The sequence below is a fragment of the Capricornis sumatraensis genome, chromosome 14, assembly GCF_032405125.1.
Source record: "Capricornis sumatraensis isolate serow.1 chromosome 14, serow.2, whole genome shotgun sequence".
NCBI lineage: Eukaryota > Metazoa > Chordata > Mammalia > Artiodactyla > Bovidae > Capricornis > Capricornis sumatraensis.
The window spans coordinates 87342430-87360539 of record NC_091082.1 but is presented as its reverse complement, the minus strand read 5'-3'; the positions used below and the strand labels follow the sequence as shown (position 1 = coordinate 87360539).

Here is an 18110-nt window from a genome sequence, read left to right as displayed (position 1 = left end):
CTAGGGTTTGGGGGGAGAGGCCTGCAGTCTATGTCAGGGCCGCCCTAAGCCAGCTCACCGCAGCCGCGTGACAGGGCCGTGGCCCGGCTGTGTTCCTCAGGGTCCGTGTGTCGCAAGAGGGTCAGCTCTCGGCCAGGCTCGCAGGTGGGCGGGGGGGGGCGCGTGGAGGGGGCGGGCTGCTGTCCCCCGGCCCCGTGCCAGCACTCCCCTGCTGGTGGGTTCTCTGTTGGGTGGGCACCCTGCGAGGGCTGAGGGCTGCTGGGGGGTGCCCGTGGCGCCTGGCCTGCTCTGGGCCCCCTGCTCTCCTCACGTTGCCCTCGCCGCTCGGCCAGGGGTGGGAGGAGCCGTCGGGACCTCACCTCCGGTGCCCCTTCCCTCGTAGCCCTCCAGCCTCTTCAGCAAGCCGGAAGAGACCAGGGAGGAGTCTCCGTGCTCGTGGAGGCTGGGCCTCAGGAAGACCGGCAGCCAGAATGTGCTGAGCGAGGCCGCCGGGGCCAGGGAGGCCCTGCGGGACCGGGGCGCGTCTGTCCACCGCTCGGCCTCCAGCCCCCGCATCTCCACCCTGATGGACAGCAGAGAAAAGGTGCGGTGTCTCTCGGCGACAGCTCAGCCTCGGGGACGGACAGACAGTGTCTAGTGCCTGGTCTGGCTCTGGAAGCACGGAGCCTTTAAAAGGAGGCAGGCGTGTTGGTCATCAGGTAGCTGTTTGCTTGCGATGACTTGGTTGTCCAAGAAAGAAAAACCCTTTTCCTTTTGGCCTGCCTTCTGCTCATCCTTCCCCTCCATCCTCCCTGAGGGCAGGAGCGTGCAGGCTCGGATTTGGCCTTCTGCTCATCCTTCCCCTCCGTCCTCCCTGAGGGCAGGAGTGTGCGAGCGTGCAGGCTCGGATTTGGCCTAAAGCGTGCTCTGACCCAGCAGCAGTGGCCCCTCCTCTTGGTGTACGGAAGCAGAGTTCCTTAGCTGGGCTTTCGAGCCTAGTGAAGCTCGGGCATCTGAGCACTTAGAAAGCAAGCTTCTGCGTGCGCCTCCCTGACTGGCGGCTGTCCCGGGGGCTGAGCCCTCACCCACTGCTCACCGGGAGCCACGGGTTCCGATCCTGAGATGGTCCGGGTTCCACGGGGCGTGCTGGCGGCTTGCCTGAGTGGCCGGGTCTCCTTCAAACGCAGCCCCCTCACTCGGCCCTGTGTTTCCAGAGACGCTCGGGCCAGGGTGTCAGCACGCCTGCTGAGCCTGTGGCTGCCTTTCAAGGCGGAGAACGTCAGAGCACAGCTTGTCTCTAGCTTCTCAGAGGTCCCCTTTTGGTGGGACTGCTGCTGTTCCGTTTTTGGTCATCCCGGCTTTTCCCAAGAGAATTCCCTCCCTACATGTTGGCGTCTAACGGAGGAGAGCTGGGAATAAGCCTTTGTTAATACCGCTCGAGCAGGAGTCGGTGTTGGGTCTGGAAGTAACTCACGCGGGTGTGAAGCTCTGCTTCGCTGCCCCAGTGGGTCAGGGCGGGCCTTCTCTGTGCTTCACTTGCTTTGACTTTACAGGAGAGAGAAACCAGAAGCTCCTTGAGTTCACTGGGGCTGCGGAGGCCGGGCAGCGCTAGCGACCTTGAAGAGAAGGAGAACAGGTAGCGTCGTGCCCGCCCCCTGTCGGGAGCCCCAGCCCCACCCCCTCAGGTCCTCAGTCCAGCACGGGATCCCCGGGCTTGCGTTTGTGCACAGCAGGCTCTGTGAAGGGGGCTCAGTGTCCACGCGGGTCTCACACAGGGCCCGCCCCGTGGGCAGCATTAGAGACCTTGTTAGGGAACGGAGTCGAGCAACTTCTAGTTTGTACGTCCACGTTAATTAAGATGAGTGTGGGAACTGTGACCTACGCCGCGTCTCAGAGCTGGAGCCGGCTCCTCAAGGCTCGATCCTGCCCCCCCCCCCTGCGGCCCAGGCGCCGCCTGCAGCCTGCTGGTGGTGCGGAGGCCTGGTCCTCCGGGGCCTGCTGGAGCGGCCTCCACTTGCCCACAGTCCCCTCCTTGGGGGGGCTGCTGGGGGACCTGGGGGGGCAGAGGCCCCCAGTTGCCAGCTGGGGGTGAGCCTCTCCTGGGGTGCACCCCGCTGTGAGCCGAGGGGCTGCTGCTCCTGGGTGCTCGTACTGTCCATCCCCGCTCCCGCCCCGCCTGCGTGGAGTGACCTGCCCTCGGCTGACTCGCCAGCCTTCCTAAACGAGGAGCGAGGCGACCGCTCCTTCAAGAGGCTCCAGACCCCGGGAGCGAGGCCTGGGTCCCCAGTGAGGCGGGCTGGCCCTGAAGTGGGTGAACGGGCAGACAGAGATGCTGAGCCGGCCCTCCATCTGCGCGGGGAGCAGGGGAGTCTGCGGACAGGCCCTGGGAGGGCGTCCCGCGTGCCCCTCTCCAGCTCCGCGGCGCGGCGAGGCAGCGGCCTCAGCGCAGCCCTGCCTGTTGCCTCCGCAGAGAGTCGGCTGCTAACCTGGTGTGCAGTGGCTCCCAGCCCCGGCAGCCCTGGAGGGACGCAGCCAAGGGGAGCGAGGCCCCGCAGACGGCCGCTCCCTCCACCTACGTGTCGACCTTCCTGAAAAGGTACCCGCCCCCTCACTCTGGCTGTAGACAGACGGGCAGTGACTGCATCCGATTACCCTCACAAAAGTGAACTGAGAAATAAATTGCTTTTAGATTTCTTGGGATTAACATCGTAAGTAATTTTAAATTAAAATTAATTTCTTTTCCTAACTGAATTAGCGTAAGCTAATTCCAACTTCTCCCCACAGACAGATCTGAATACATTCTCCACCCTTTCAGTCCTGTGCAGTCTGCAGCCACTTTTGGCTTCCAGCAGTCTCTGAGCGGGACTGAACTTAAGCCCCGTCCTCGTCTGCAGTCTCACCTGGGGAGCAGGGAGGCAGGGGGCGCCCAGCGGGTGTAAGGGGCGATGGGGACAGGTTTTAATTTAAGAGTCTTGCACTGAAGCCTGTTCATTCGGGGACTTGAGTCTCACCTGGGGAGCGGGGAGGTGGGGGGGCCCAGCGGGTATAAGGGGAGATGGGGACAGGTTTAATTTAAGAGTCTTGCACTGAAGCCTGTTCATTCAGGGACTTGAGTTGTTGTTTTTGTTTATGACTTTAATGGCCCTCAGATCCATCAAGATGTGAAAGTCGCGAGTGAGGTGCAGAGAAGGTACCCAGGCGTCCTGCCCCTTTCTCATCTGTCTGCCCCTTTCTGCAGTCACTTTCTTTGCCATGTACCAGCCAGCAAGCAGCGCACCTTTGCCAGAACCCTGAAGCTGTAAGATACAATTAATATTTCAGCTTAAACTTTGCTGCTCACGCGGAAGAGTCTGACTCTCGGGGCTTCTTCTGAATTCTCTCTTCACTCCCGCTGTCTTAACCCCTCCACCTGCCTCTTCGTGCCACAGTCTTCATCATCGGGCGTTTTGGTGATTGGTTGGCTGAGGGATACAGGCTTTGGCCACAGACTGTGTTCGGGTTAAAAACTGTTTTCATTTGATTGGAAGGATCTTATTAACCAATCAACATCAGAACGTGGGCACTGCTCGGAAATCGGAGAGCCGCTGTTGCCTGTTTCCGTGTCCCATCAGAGGAGGCTCGGCTTGGACAGTGCGCCTGCCCGGTTCAGGGGGCGCCCGCCCGGTTCAAGGGGCGCCGGGGCTCGCGCCGCCGCCTCTGCGCTCCTGGCGTTGCTGGGGCTGCTGCCTGCCTGTCTTCAGGGCCAAGGCCTGCAGCCCCCGTGTGACCGCGAGTAGATGGGCCGAGGCCTTAGTCTGAGTCGATGCTTTCCTGCTCCTTAGGTTGGATCTAAGGCTAAGAAGAGTTCTCAAGGAGAATGGCGTCCTAGCCCTAGGGGAGGGGAGGCTGGGGTCGCTGTTCCAGCCTGCTTGGGGCACTGTGGTAGGCTGGGGCTTCCGCGTCCATGTCTCAGTGGACGTATGGAGGGAGTGGCATTTGGTGGGCAGATGCCGTCTGCACAGTCTTGGTGAGCTGAGAGCTGAGGTCGCTGTTCCGGCCTGCTGGGGCACTGTGGTAGGCTGAGACGTGGACGCATGGAGGGAGTGGCGTTTGGTGGGCAGATGCCGTCTGCACAGTCTTGGTGAGCCGAGAGCTGGGGTGGGGGGAGGGCCGCTTCTCTAGGGCGGGAGCGCGCTTCCTTGTGCGAGCGAGTCTGAGAGCGAATCTTATTTCATGATCTTTCAAAAGGAAAGAATCCTCCACAGTCGCTGTTTCAGACAGAAAGCGCGAGTAGGTACTTGCCATTCTTGGACTACGCCAACTCTCGGAAACTTCCTGTTTTCCTTTCTAGGCAGAAATTCCTTTTGTATAGCCCAGTAAGATGCGTCTTTTGCCCAAGAAGTCTTCCTGACCGCTTTTGTTCACACCTCCAGGTTGCTGTTATGGTCAAGTTTTTAAATAAATTCGGACTCACATGATTGCCTGCTGCAGCTGAGGTGGTGATTGTGTGTCTCGGTGGAGCAGAGAAGCTGAGCTTCACCGCCCCCGGGTGCTGCTGCGTGGACGTGGGCCCCTGGCCCCTCGGTGCCCTGGCCTCTGGCCTCTCTCCGTCCTGCGCCAGAGCGCCTCTGAGCTTTTGCAGTGGTGCTTCTGTCTCAGGGAGGCCTCTGGGCTCACATGACTTTCTGTCTTGGGGTTTGCGGAGTTTTTTCCTAATGAAATGGCTGTTTCCGGTCTCTGCTCTCAGGCCCACTGCATCCACGCATTCTGCTTCCTCCTGTTGCACCTCCCCTCCTGTCCTCCTCCTCTGCCCAACTTGCGTGAAGCGCCCAGCTGGGTGGGGAGGTGGCGCTGGGCGGGTGGTGAACCGCGTGTCCTGGAGGAAGTGACCGTGTGCCGTTTTGCAGTGCGTCCCGTGCTGGGCATAGTGGCCCCTCCGTCTCCACCTTGCAGCCCATCGCAGCCCACTCGTGCTGCCTCCCTCCGCAGGGCACGTTGCTGGTCTGTGCACCATGGCAGGTAAGCACTGGGCCGCCCACAGGTGCGCCGTGCTGAGCTTGGCCCGAGGTGCGCCGTCGGCGTGGGTGCAGCAGCCACCCGAGGCTGCCTGTCCTGTCAGTGGAGGGGTGCTCAGGCTCCGCTTAATACGACCGCTTTCACTTCTCAGCAGCCCTGCAGCTGGGGCCGCGAGTCCAGGCTCAGACTGTGTGGTAGGTCAGAGGTCACAGCCGCCCCACCTTGACTTACAGTCTCTGTAGTGCTCAGCAGGCCTCTTCTGTGCCTCTTTCTGGAGGACAGTGTTCAGACCCCGGTGCGCAGGAGGCTCGGTCCTGCTTCGGAAGCACTCGGGCCACAGGGGAGGCCGTGGCGCTGGTGGTCTCTTCCCAGCTGTGTCTTCCTGGCGTCCGGCCCGTCCGAGCGGCAGCCCGGCGGGTGATGTGTGACACGGCGCAGAGCTTCCACTGCGGCCGTAGCTGGTGTGACTGTGGTCAGAGCCCTTCCCTGGGTGTGGCCAGGGCCGCTCTGCTCCCGTCCCTGCAGCTGGCGCAGGCAGCGAAGCATCAGCGAGGGCAGTGCCACCTGCGCCTGTGCTGGGGCCGCCTGACGCTGTCCTCCCGGCGCGGTGCTGCCCGCTGCTGGGCGCTGCTTGCAGCCGCGTGCACACACGCCAGGCCCCACAACGGTGCGTTTGCACAGGGTGCTAGCCTGTGGGGACAGGCGTGTTGTCCCCGCACGGAACGACGCTGAAGCAGAGAGGCTCCCAGAGCTCAGAGCGTGGCCTGGGGGGGGAGCGGAGGAGGCGTAGCAGCTGCCCTGTGTTGAGCCTTCCCTGGACCAGGCACGGGGCTCGGGCCAAACAGCGTGACATCAGGACCTGGTCCACTCACATGCATGGTGCACCCGGCAATAGTGACTCCGGGGTGATGCGTCTTCATTTTCCCTCTCAGTCAGGACGGCCCCAAGACAGGGCTGGCGCATGGCTCAAGTCCCAGTGGTCAGAGCGTGGCTTCCACTTCGAGAGTAGCTGCTAGAACTCTCCCATCACGGCTGCATTCTAGGCCCTCTGAGGAGACGGGCGGCATGCCACGAGGGAAGGCCTCTGAACTGAGGCTCCCCTTGGGCACCAGCCTCCTGCCGGTGCCTCACTGGCTCCCTCCAGCAGCCGGGGGACCTCGACGCGTGTGGATTCTTAACTGGGCACGTGGCTGCCCTGAGCCACAGGGGCCTGGAGTGAGGAGCGTGGATGTGGGTGTGTCCTGTTCGATCCAGAGGAGGCCTCCAGCGTGTGAGCGGCAGCCTCACTTTATAGATGAGGAAACTGAGGCCGAGAGCGCGGCCATCTGCCCGCGGTCACGAGGCTGGAAGGAGCAGAGGCGGGCCCAGCCTAGGTCTGTGCGTTTCGGGGCTCTTTTTCACTTTTTTGTTTCCACTGAGTTTATCTTTTATTCTGGGTATAGTAAGTGTTCCACAAAGCAAAGCAAAACAAAAGCCAAGTGAAGTCGCTCAGTCGTGCCCAACTCTTTGCGACCCCATGGACCGTAGCCTACCAGGCTCCTCAATCCACGGAGTTCTCCAGGCAAGAATACTGGAGTGGGTTGCCATTCCCTTCTCCAGGGGATCTTCCCGAGCCAGGGATTGAACCTGGGTCTCCCGCACTGCAGGCAGGCGCTTCACTGTGTGAGCCGCCGGGGAAGCCCGAGTGCTCCGCGGGTCTGTCCTATTCAGTCTCGCAAGACCTTGCGCTCACAGTCGTCATTATCCCTTAGAGGACGAGAGATGGAAGAGGTTAAGCTTGGCCCCAGGTGGTTCCAGAGCCCCGGAGCGTTTCTGCTTCCGATCCCAGCAGTCAGTAAAATTATGCACTTCAAAATCATAAAAGTCATATTCTGTAATTTGACAAAATAAAATCCTTGGCATTTCTCCAGCATAAGAAATTGCAGCAATCAAAGCATGTTATTAACTAAGCAGAATTTCATGTGAAGTTTTGATGATTGTAAATTTTTATACCTTTGTTTCTGGTTAATTTTGTTAGTGCTTCCTAGAGACTTATACATCTTGGAAGTCTGAGGAATTATTTGCCTTCACTTAAAAAAAAAAAAGTGAATGTGAAATCTCACCTTTTTCCTGAGCTATTAGCTGCTCCTGGAGAAGCGGCTTGTGTGTTTCTTAGACACCAGTTCAGAACTGCTCTATTTTTACCCTTGTATCGAGGTACCGTATTGATAGCTTTATGATCTGATCATTCTTTCAAGCTTACTATGATGTGATTATTTGAAAATGAGCTTATAGGTACTTAAAGCGTTTGTGGTGGTTGTAAGTAGGTGAAAAAAACAGGTTCTTAGCATTTATTACTTCCATTGCTTCCCTGTCTCTGTGGGCATCAGTTTTGGGTCTCTGTTACCCCAGCAACAAGCTGTGACGTCACAAGCGATGGCTTTTTGGGTGCAGAGCCAACGGCTGCTCTGAAGTCTTTGTTAAGAAACAAAGATCTTGTTTTCATGTGAACGAGCGTAATTGCACAGCTTGCCCATGGGCAGTCTGTCTCAGGGCTGCACGCAGGATCCCGTTAGCTTCTGTTTGGTCACTCCTGTCTGCAGTTGTGACTGTGGGCAGCCAGGCACTGGCTCCCTGGAGAGAGAGCGCTCGCGCTGCTAGGTGAGGTCGCAGAGTGCTCCCAAGGGGGTCTGGGCGATCCAGGAAGACGGTCGCCTGGTGTCGGCCGCGGCCCCTCGGGGCCCCCTGCCTGGGGCTGCGGGTGGTGTAAGTGGCCTGGTGTTGTCTCGTGTGTGTGGGTGTGGAGACCTGGGGGCGCTCAGGAGGCGTCCGAGCGCACTCGTGTGTGTCGATACATGTGCCTTAGTTGATTAAATGGAATTTTTTTGTATCTCAAATAAAATTTTTTTTTTCCTTTTTCCTGAAACATAACTCCTTAGGCAGAAGATGTCAGATTGAAAGCATAATCACTTTTGTAAGATTTAAGAGCTCAGAATTAAGAAAACAGACCAACCACAGACAAATTCTGAGCGAGAAGATTCTCTGGGCGAGCCCTCCTCAAGGCTCTGCCCTCTGCCAGGGCGGTGCTGGGCGTGTGTGTGTGTCTGTATGTGTGTGTGTCTGTGTGTGTGTGTGTCTATGTGTGTCTATGTGTGTGTGTGTGTGTGTCTGTGTGTGTGTGTCTGTGTGTGTGTGTCTATGTGTGTGTGTCTGTGTGTGTGTGTCTGTGTGTGCGCGCTGACTGTTCCCTTTCTGCTGTGTCCTTCCTGACTTCCGGACCCCTCACAGGTCCCAGGGCGGCGCTGTGTGTGTGTGTGTGTCTATGTGTGTCTATGTGTGTGTGTGTGTGTGTCTGTGTGTGTGTCTGTGTGTGCGCGCTGACTGTTCCCTTTCTGCTGTGTCTTTCCTGCCTTCAGGACCCCTCACAGGTCCCAGGGCGGTGTTGTCTGTGTGCTGACTGTTCCCTTTCTGCTGTGTCCTTCTTGATTTTAGGACCCCTTACAGGTCCCAGGCCGACTCCACGGCAGAGAGAGCCGACGGCGTCGCCTGGAGCAGCCCGCTCTGTGTGATCACGAACCGCCCCCCGCCCAGCACTGTCCGCGGGGCTCCAGCCGCCGCGCCGCTCTGCGCCCCTGGCCCCGAGCCCTCTGCGGAAGCCGGGCAGAGGAGGAGGTGTGTGGCCCCTGCCCCCTGTGGGCTCTGCTCTGAGGCAGGAGGTAGGAGGTGCGGGGCGGGTGCTGCTGAAAGCAGAGCTTTCTGTTATGGCTTGGGTTTGTACTCTGCCTCTCAGAGACTTTCAGTGGAGATTTTAATTACTTCTGATTATTTAACGTACGCGCTTCTTCCGTTACGGATACAGGCGTGTCTTCCGTCTCCCCGTCTCATGGGAGAGACGTCCCGCTCAGGCCCTGTCTCCCCTGGCGCTGCAGCCCCTGAGCACAGGGAAGGGTCTCAGTCCCACACTGCGCGGCCCGCGCCCACCTCTGGCAGCAAAGGAGAGCAGGGATGTGATAAAAGGCTCCAAGAAGCAGAGCTCGATGTACAGTGGGGATTACTTTGAGAAGCATGTCAGAAAAGGCAGAGGACAGTGCGTGACAAATGGGCGGCGGCCAGTGGCTGGCTGTTCAGTAGACCCACTGGAGGGGTGGAGGGAGCAGCCGAGAGCTGACCGCAGAGACTTTCGGGAGGAGCTGAGAGAACTGACTCCACACTCAGGGCGGAAAGCGAAGAAGAACTAGAGAGTCTCTGATGAAAGAGAGGAGGAGAGTGAACAAGCTGCCTGAAAACGCAACAGTCAGAAAACTGCGATCATGGCATCTGGTCCCCTCACTTCATGGCAAATAGATGGGAAAACAATGGAAACAGTGGCAGACTATTCTTCTGGGCTCTAAGATCACTGCAGATGGTCACTGAAGCCTTGAAATTAAAAGATGCTTGCTCCTTGGAAGAAAAGTGATGATAAACCTAGACAGCATATTAAAAAGCTGAGACATGACTTTGCCAACAAAGGTGTCTCTAGTCAAAGCTATAGTTTTTCCAGTGGTCATGTATGGATGTGAGAGGTGGACTATAGAGAAAGCTGAGCACCTAAGAATTGATGCTTTTGACCTGTGGTGTTGGAGAAGACTCTTGAGAGTCCCTTGGACTGCATGGAGATCCAACCAGTCCATCCTAAAGGAGATCAGTTCTGAATATTCATTGGAAGGACTGATGCTGAAGCTGAAACTCCAACACTTTGGCCACCTGATGTAAAGAGCTGACTCACTGGGAGAGACCCTGATGCTGGGAAAGATTGAAGGCGGGAGGAGAAGGGGATGACAGAGGATGAGATGGCTGGATGGCATCACCGACTCAATGGACATGGGTGTGAGTAAGCTCTGGGAGTTGGTGAAGGACAGGGAAGCCTGGCGTGCTGTGGTCCGTGGGGTCGCAGAGTCAGACGCTGCGACTGAGCGACTGAACTGAACTAAGCGTCGGGCCTGAGAGACCTTGGAGCATCGACCGGAATGGACAGGCCATTTTCTCCCACTTGAAGAAGTGGAGAAAAATAGAATGCATTCCGTTTGGGAACTGAAGACTGAAGCCGTAATTACCCCTTTTTTAAGACTGTATAAAGAAGTGAAATCTTAGCAACATTTAGATTCCAGTTTGGCTTCATTTCATGTTGAATATCCGGAAGAAGGAGTGTTGCTTGTGTGGACGTGTGGGCGCGTGTCGCCTGTCCGAGCGTCTTGTCACCTCAGACACAGTGAGCCGCACGCTCTAGATGCTGGTGCTCCGTGAAGAGAGCTCGAAGGCCTGCCTTCTGAGACGAGGTGGAAGGAGAGCAGCCGAAAAAGTGCTTTTCTTGTTCGTTTCCCTCTTTCTTTTTCCATTTATTTATGTAAACCTTGAGGAGATTCTGTTTTCTGGGCTAACATTGCAGAGCCAACAGGAACTTTAATAGACCGAGTCTTCAGTGTTCAATGTTCACGAGCTTCATGTTCAGATGTGACTGAGACACTGTTAGTTTCACCCAGAAACTAAGTGCAAAAGTAACCTTTCATTGGCCGAGAAAAAGCTCCCTTTGAAAACTGCTCCTGAGTGGAGACAAGTGAAATGGGTTAGGCCCACCGTCGGGACCGCGGGCCCTGAAGGACGGCCGGGCCAGGGGCTGCAGGCTGCCCCGCTCCTGCTTGGGAGCCGCAGGGAGAGCAGGGGACACGGCGACCGTCTGCTGGGAGTCTGTGGCCTCTGAGCGGTAACCTGCTGCGGACCGTGGGCTTGCTACAGAAGGCCCGTGCAGGCCGCCGTGTTTACGGAGCGGCAGCCCGGCACCCCGCGCAGCGTGCGATGCAGCGCGTCTCCTCAAGGAGCAGCGCGTGTGAGAGGACGCAGCCGAGGTGTCTCACACATACTCTGAGTTCCTACGACAGGCCTGGCAGAGGACTCCTGGGGGTTCAGAGAAAGTCAGGCCAGGAGTGCGAGGCCCGCCCTGTCGGGAGCTGCGGGGAGCGGGTGCGCACTCCAGGCAGCGCGTGCAGGCCCTGCAGAGGGGCCGTGTGCAAGGCGCTCCGTGCTCCAGAGACCCTGGAGGAGACTGACATGTGGAGGGTCCGGGCTGAGGCCCCAGGGCAGGCCGGGGCTGCGAGGGGCGGGCGGCCACAGCCGGGAGGAGTGTGGGCTTGCTCCCAGAGGCGCCGTCGGCCTCAGGAAGAGTGTTCCGAACACCTGGCAGAGATGCGCGGTGGTCGCCAGGTAGGGACACCAGTCCACGTTAGAGCCTGTCAGTCATCACCTCGAGAGGGGCCCGGCCCCTCGCCCTCGGCCCGGGCCCCTGCTCTCCGCCCTCCCCGCTCCTGCCCGCTGCCTCTCTGGAGCTCCCCACCTGGAAGTCCACGTTAGAGCCTGTCATCACCTCGAGAGGGGCCGTCCCCGGCCTGGTGTCTCCAAGGCTCTCCGTGCTGTGGTGTGCGTCGGGACTTTCTTCTTTCTGTGGGTGAACACTGTCCCATTGCGTGGCTGTTCTGCATTTTGTTTGACATTCATAAGTTGCTGGACATGTGGATCGGTCCTGCCTCTTGGCTGTTTATAAACATTCAGGTACAAGCTTCTGTGCAGGTATATATTTTCATTTCTCTTGGGTGTATACCTCAGCGTAGAATTTCTTAGTCATCTGTCCATGGAAGATTTTAGCCAAAAAATAATAATAATAATAACTCGGTCTGACTTACATTTTTGAAAACTCTGTCTTTTGAGCTCTGGTTTAGCATTGTGTGTGGAGTGGACAGGGAGGAACAATGGGGGAGGGGGTGAGGCGACCCGTCGGGGCCCTCTGCAGACAGGAGCAGGGGGCACGGAGGGGGCGGTGGCTGTGGTGGGAGAGGACGAGGAGCCCCCTCGGGGCAGCTCCCCAGCGTGCTCGGTGGGCCCACAAGGACCCTGTTCCCCGGTCAGCGTAGCAGAGTGCACCTGAGTGGGGAAAAAGGAAAGGAGGCTCCCAGGGGGCAGACGTGAAGAGACCCCAAAAGCCAGAGTGGTCTGCGTGGCCCGGGGCAGCCTGAGGCCTGGGGGCTGGAGGCGTGGATTTGGCGCCCAGTGTGGATGCAGGATGCCGGGCTGTGGGCCTGAGTGGGCTCAGACCATTTACCGGAAGCCCGTCTGGGTTGCCTGGGTCCTGGCCCCTGCTCCAGAACAGTGTCTGGGGTCTGGGCAGGGATGGAAAACTTTTTAATTTTTTCTCACGATTTTAAAGAATACGTACGTGTGTTATTTTCTTCTTCAGGCTCTTTTCCGTTTCACGTTATTACAAGAAGCTGAGTGTAGCTTGCTGTGCTTACAGTAGTCTTTGTCGTCAGAAAAATCTCCTTTGGGCTATTCTTACTACGCATGCAGTTTGGAAATCCCAAGCCAAGAATCTTAACATAGAAACCAGGTGTGCACTCTGGACGTCTGGGGGCCAGGATGGCACAGACACGTTCGAAACTACCTCGAAAAGAGGCACGTGTGTAGCCTGGGGTCTGAGGCATTTCCATGCCACTGTCCCCTCCAGAGACCCCCTCGCAGGGAACGCGGCGAGCGCTGGGGCAGGCATGTCCTGCGAGGGCGCGTGCAGCGTGGGGTCCGGGTCTGCGAGCTCTGGCAGAAACCGCAGCCTGTGCTTCGACTGGTCACGTCAGCACAGTCAGCCCGCAGGATTTTACCGGAGCCACACGGGAGGAGTGTGACCTGGAGGACCGTCTCAGGAAGCCCCGAGGATGGCTCTCCCGTTGGAGGTCCTGGCTCAGCAGTGCCATGAGGTTTGGGGCACAGGCCGTGTGCCCGTCCACGACATCTCACTGGCGGTCGGCACGACCCGGGTCTGCTCACCCTCACGGCTCCGTCCGGGAGGAGGGCTCTCTCTGAGGGGCTGCCTTGTCAGGGCTGCTGCTGCCGCTGCGTGTGGTTGAGCAGGCGTTTCTGCCGGCAGAGGCTTGGCCTGTGTGAAAGGCAGACACGCTGCACAGTAGAGGGAGGGGGCCAGAGGACAGAGGCAGTCGTTGTAGGTCTGCGTCATTCTTGTCTTGCCATAAAGTGTGAATCTTATCCTCGGTGAGGGTAACTGGAAGTGAGCAGTGGTACTCAAGGCAGGTCTGTAGGCAGAGCAGTCAGGTGAGGGTCGGGGCACTTGTTGGGACAGGAGGGTCTGCTGCACGCTCGTGTGTCCAGTAGTGCTGCTTGAGCATGTGGCAGCCTCCCGGCGAGGCTGCCGTGTGCCTGGCGGAGGTGTCAGGAGCCGTGGTCCCAGGAGAGCTGGCCCATGAGTCCCTGAGGAGGCCAGCAGGCCGCCCAGAAGCCGCGGGTCCGAGGTCGGGTGTGTGGACGGGCCGGCCGCACAGTGAGGGTCGGAGGCGCAGGGCAGCTGCCCAGGGAGGTGCTGGGCTCAAGTTTTGGGGGTTGGTCATGGGCGGCGGGCGCTGATTTAGAGGGGACATGAGACACTCAAGGAACAGGTCACTGTGCCTGGCGCTGGGGGAGGTAAGGCCATGCGGCGTTTGCCCAGGCGTCTTCTGTGGAGCAGGTCTAGATGAAGTCGTGTTCTGTGGCTAAGTGAGCTTGTCGACCTGCGGTCAGACGGTGACCAGGCTTCCTCTCCAGCCTCAGGGCAGCGAGGGCGAGCATCTGCAGCCTTCCCCACTCTCCGCGTCCACGGAATCCTTGTGATTTTCACGGGAGCCCCAGTGGTCTCCCGCTGGGATAATTGGGAGACTGCGGTGTCCGAGGGGTGGGCAGGAACTGGTGGTGCCATGTGTCTGTGCCGAGAAGCCCGAGCTGCTGCTCTCAAGGCTGTGGGTTGGAGTGTGTGCAGCTGGGGAGCAACTTGACCAAATTAAACATGCCATTCAAGCCTTTACAGAATCAAAGCCATTCAGTGTCTCCTTCCGACAAACACAGGCTGAAAGAAAAACAAATCCCATGTTTTGCAAACAACTGACTTTTCCTTCTGAGGAAACATGCTGGGGTGCTCACTCTCGCCTGATGCGCAGCTTCCTCTGAAGTCGGGTCCTCGCAGCGGCACTCTGGCTCCTGCTGGGAACTGGAGGCCTGGGGCCTGTGTTTTCGGGCCCCGTTGGAGACAGTGTCGGGTCCACGGGCCTTCAGACCAGTCACAGCAGGACCGGACCAGGGGGAGCGTCGTCTCAGGAAGCATCTCCTCTGCAGCGTCACCGCAGCCTGCGAGCTGGGGTTGGGTCTCCGTGCCCGGCGCACCGGCTCTCCACCTCTGAGCAGCCCCCCTGGCTCGGTGGGTGCAGCTGCAGAACAGGGCCCCAGGCGTCAGTGCGGGGGCTGGCCCAGGGCACAGCTGCAACGCCGCGTGGTGACCACACGGGAAAGGCCAGCACCGGGCCCTTCTCAGGGATGAGGGATAACTTATTTTTTGCTGTATTTTCCGGAGCTGTAGAGGGATGAAGTGCTACTATTGTAACGGTGGTGGAGGGCCGGCGAACCCTGTGGACAGGTCTCTGTGAGGATGTGTCTTTGAAGAGGCCGCAGTCCTTGAGGAGCAGCCTTGATAGTTAAGTGGTTCCAGACACCATATGCAGGAGTCTAGGTAATTTACGATTCTGTTGCATAAGTTCAGGGCAGGACCTCTGGAAGTTTATTACCTTTGAGAAGGGCACAGTCTTGGATTTACAAAGTTTCTTTTTTTTTCCCCTGAAAAGCACCCCTGTGCCTGGCACGCTCCTGTTGCCTGATGGAAAGGAAGGGGGGTTACGGCCCCAGGTTGCAGGTGGAAATGTTGAGGCCCAAGAGCATCGAGGCGGGCGGTGGGGGCCACGTCTCAAGCCTCTTTTCCTCCCCGTTGAACTTCCTAACCATTTCTTATTTTGGATTTAAAAAAAAAAAAAGAAGGTTCCGTCCCGGGGCCGGTCCATCTCTCCCTGTGACGGGAGCACAGCTGTCTCCACCCCATGGCCCTCCAGGCCTGCACACCGTTCCGGGGCTGCTCCCAGGCCTGAAGGCCCCGGGGCTGTGGGACTGTGCAGGGTTTGCTGGACCAGAGGCGGCGGGGAGGGCGTGTGGCCGGAGCAGCTGCCGCGCATCCCCGCAGCCTCGGGTTTCCCTTAGCAACCCTGGAAACACCCTGCTCTAATATTAGAGCGCCGGCCTGGGATCCTCTTGGTCGGCGTCTCCTCCAGCTTCCCCCTCCCACAGTCCCCAGCCCTGAATTTTACATTCTTTGTTTTTCTTGGCGCACTTTTTTTCTTATAGAAATAACCAAAATGTTTTCTCTCTGCATGAACTGAAATTATTTTTCTTTCCCAAATAGCTCCCGCGCACTTGCTTTGTGTGATCTGTTTACAGCCGAGTCATGCACACCACATGGGCCGACCTTCCTGAATTCCTCGGGGTCTTAGTAAGCGGGGCAGTTACTCCGCTGAGAGAAGCTGCCAGCAGACTAATTTGGCCTCGTTTTTGGAATGCGAGAGGTTTAAACTCTGAGTTGTGGTTTTTAAGCTGTCTGACTCATCTCAGTCTCCATGCTGAAGACGGGGCAGTGGTCAGCTCGGGGACGCACTCTGGAAAGGGGCTCCCAGCTCCTCCAGCCTCTGAGCTTTACTCTGAAATGAGTGTTTCCTTTGCCTGCGAGGCTGGATAGCGGTCGGTCCATGCCCGCCTCTGGCCGCACTGCGGGTTGCTGGGTTGCTTGTGTGGCGAGTTGCCACGCTGACTCACCGGCGGTTAAAGACTACAGCTGCGTGACCCGCTTCCTCCGTGTCAGGAGGCCGTCTGCACCGTTTGGTCACCAAGCACACGCCTTGCCGTGCAGCGTCGAGTGTCACTGGTTCTGGGGGCGCCTCTCGTGTGTCCCGAGCTCCGACGTCAGCCACCTCGTCTTGCTGCCGTGGCCCCTGCACCTGCCCGAGTGTGGTCCCGGTCGCTCGGGCACCTCCGCCCGGCCACGTGCCACACAGGCACAGGGTGCCCGGGTCCACAGGCGCCTCCCAGTGACCGTGGAGGGATGTCTGCAGCTGAAGGGGAGCACGCGTGGCAGCCCCGCCTGTCCCCCCCAGGGTGAAGCAGGAGTCCTGCCGTCGCCGCCAGCTCACAGCCGATGCCACGGGGAGACGCGGCCGGTCTGGGTTTACCAGCGCCAAGTGGGAAGGAGCTGCTAACGTGTTTAGGGTCTCTTTTGGGGGTGATTCCAGTGTTTTAAAATTGATTATGGTGATGATCGTGTAACTTAATATACGGAAAGCTGTTGAGGGGTGCACTTCGGTGGAGGTGTGATGCGTCCTGGCTCCGGGAAGCTGTCTAAACATAGCACAGCGGTGTCCAGCCCCCCAGCAGCTCCGGAAAAGCAGGCCTGGGCAGTGCCTGCCAAGGGCTGCTGCAGTGAGCCCGGGGGCCTGGGAGGGAACGGCTGTTTTCTGTTACTGAACGCGGCTCCTGAGACACGCACTCACCGGGTCCAGAGACGGTGGCGCTTGTGGCGTGGCTGCTCAGCGTCACTTAGCAGTTCAGGAGCGGAGCTCCCAAAGCGCCCACTCCCCGCCGGACGTGCGCGTCCAGAAGGCCTGGGGCCGCTGCCCCTGCTCCCAGCCCCACAGTGCCAGCGCCGGGCCGATATCAGCCCTGAGTTCACAGCTAATCTTCTCCTGATAAGGGGCTGCTTTTTTCAGAGCTGTGAGTGCCGGTGCGCGGTGGGAGGGGCCGGAATGCTGGGCCCTCACTCAAGCCATGCCCACCCCATACCGGGTGATTTTCCCATGTTAGGGAAATGGTCGCTTGCAACAACCTCACGAAACGAGCTCTGGTGTTTACTAGGGGAGGGCCGCAGAGGGACGGCCACCTGTCTGTTGAAAAGCAGGCTCCGGGAACGCCGCTGCAGGGCCCAGGTGTGTGGCGGTGTGTCTGGGTGCCCGACCTCTCCCCTCCGTGACTTGACCTGGCAGTGGAGTCCTTGCTGCCCCTGGATTTACAGAAATGGGAGGTGCGGGAAGTGGATCTTGCTGTTCCAGGTTTGCGGGCGGCTGGCGTGCCACCCCGGGCCCCCGCGAGCGCGGGGCCTGAGTGCGGGAGTGGCGGGTAAGTCTGCCGGAGACCCTGACGGCCGGAGCCTTTTCCGCTGTCCGCCCTCCGCTCCGGTTCTTCGGGAGGCGGGCGGGTGTGCACGCTGCTTGGGTGCTGTGTTTGGGGCTGGAAGTGGTGAGGGCCGGATGCAGTGCGGGCCAGAGCCCGTGTGTACCTCCGCTGGCGTCTCCTCCGTCCCAGTGTGTGTGAACCTGTGTGCCGACTCCGGGCCTGCTCATGGAGGTCAGGGTGGCAGGGGGCAGATGGGCGTTTGGGGAAGTTGAAGCGTGCGTGTCCTGCTGAGATGAGCATCAGCGGCGGCGTGCTCGCAGTGGACAGTGGCGCTCAGGTGCTGGTTGTGTTGCTTCATCTTAAGCGTCACATAGCGTATATTTTGGAGAAGGCAGCGGCACCCACTCCAGTACTCCTGCCTGGAAAATCCCATGGACGGAGGAGCCTGGTGGGCTGCAGTCCATGGGGTCGCGAAGAGTCGGACACGACTGAGCGACTTCACTTTGACTTTTCACTTTCACGCATTGGAGAAGGAAATGGCAACCCAATCCAGTATTCTTGCCTGGAAAATCCCAGGGATGGGGGTGCCTGGTGGGCTGCCGTCTATGGGGTCGTACAGAGTTGGACACGACTGAAGTGACTCAGCAGCAGCAGCAGCATATATTTTAAGTAAATAAAACATGTCAGATATTTACCTCAGAGAGACAAGCTGGTGTGGGTGTGTGAAGGTATAAGGCACCACTTGAGTTGGCCTTTGAACAGGAAATCATAAAGTGAAGAGACTGATGCACTGAGCTCCGGGTAGAAGCTATTTGCCTGCTACAAACTGGACAATCAGATTGAATCTTAATGGCAGTGAATGTTTTCCCGTGTGTGTGTCGTCCCCTCGTGGTCTTGGGTGTGCAGAGGACCAGATTCCAGACAGAACTCAGAAGGTACCAGGTCAGGCCGTGCAGCAGGCTCTGCTACTGGGTCGTCGGTTCGGCCCACGGAGTCGCTGCCCGTGGGACCTTCTGGACTCGGCCTCCGGGAGCCAGACCCTTCCCTCCCTGCTCCTCCCATCCCCCTGCCCCGTGTGTCTCTGGCGGTTGCCCGACTTTACGTTGCAG

General features: G+C 58.7%; 1 protein-coding gene across 2 annotated transcripts in view; it reads left to right on the top strand.

The window, feature by feature from the left end:
- The window catches only part of PPP1R12B (protein phosphatase 1 regulatory subunit 12B), a 169545-nt gene that overhangs the window by 67590 nt on the left and 83845 nt on the right, over window positions 1–18110 (top strand). Inside the window, exons 11-14 of one of the 2 annotated variants that reach the window (XM_068985639.1) lie at window positions 383–583; window positions 1533–1615; window positions 2450–2575; window positions 8446–8625. In XM_068985639.1, the coding sequence (XP_068841740.1) occupies window positions 383–583; window positions 1533–1615; window positions 2450–2575; window positions 8446–8625 (590 nt within the window). The remainder of the gene's footprint in view (window positions 1–382; window positions 584–1532; window positions 1616–2449; window positions 2576–8445; window positions 8626–18110) is intronic. The other variant, XM_068985638.1, reaches the window with a different exon arrangement.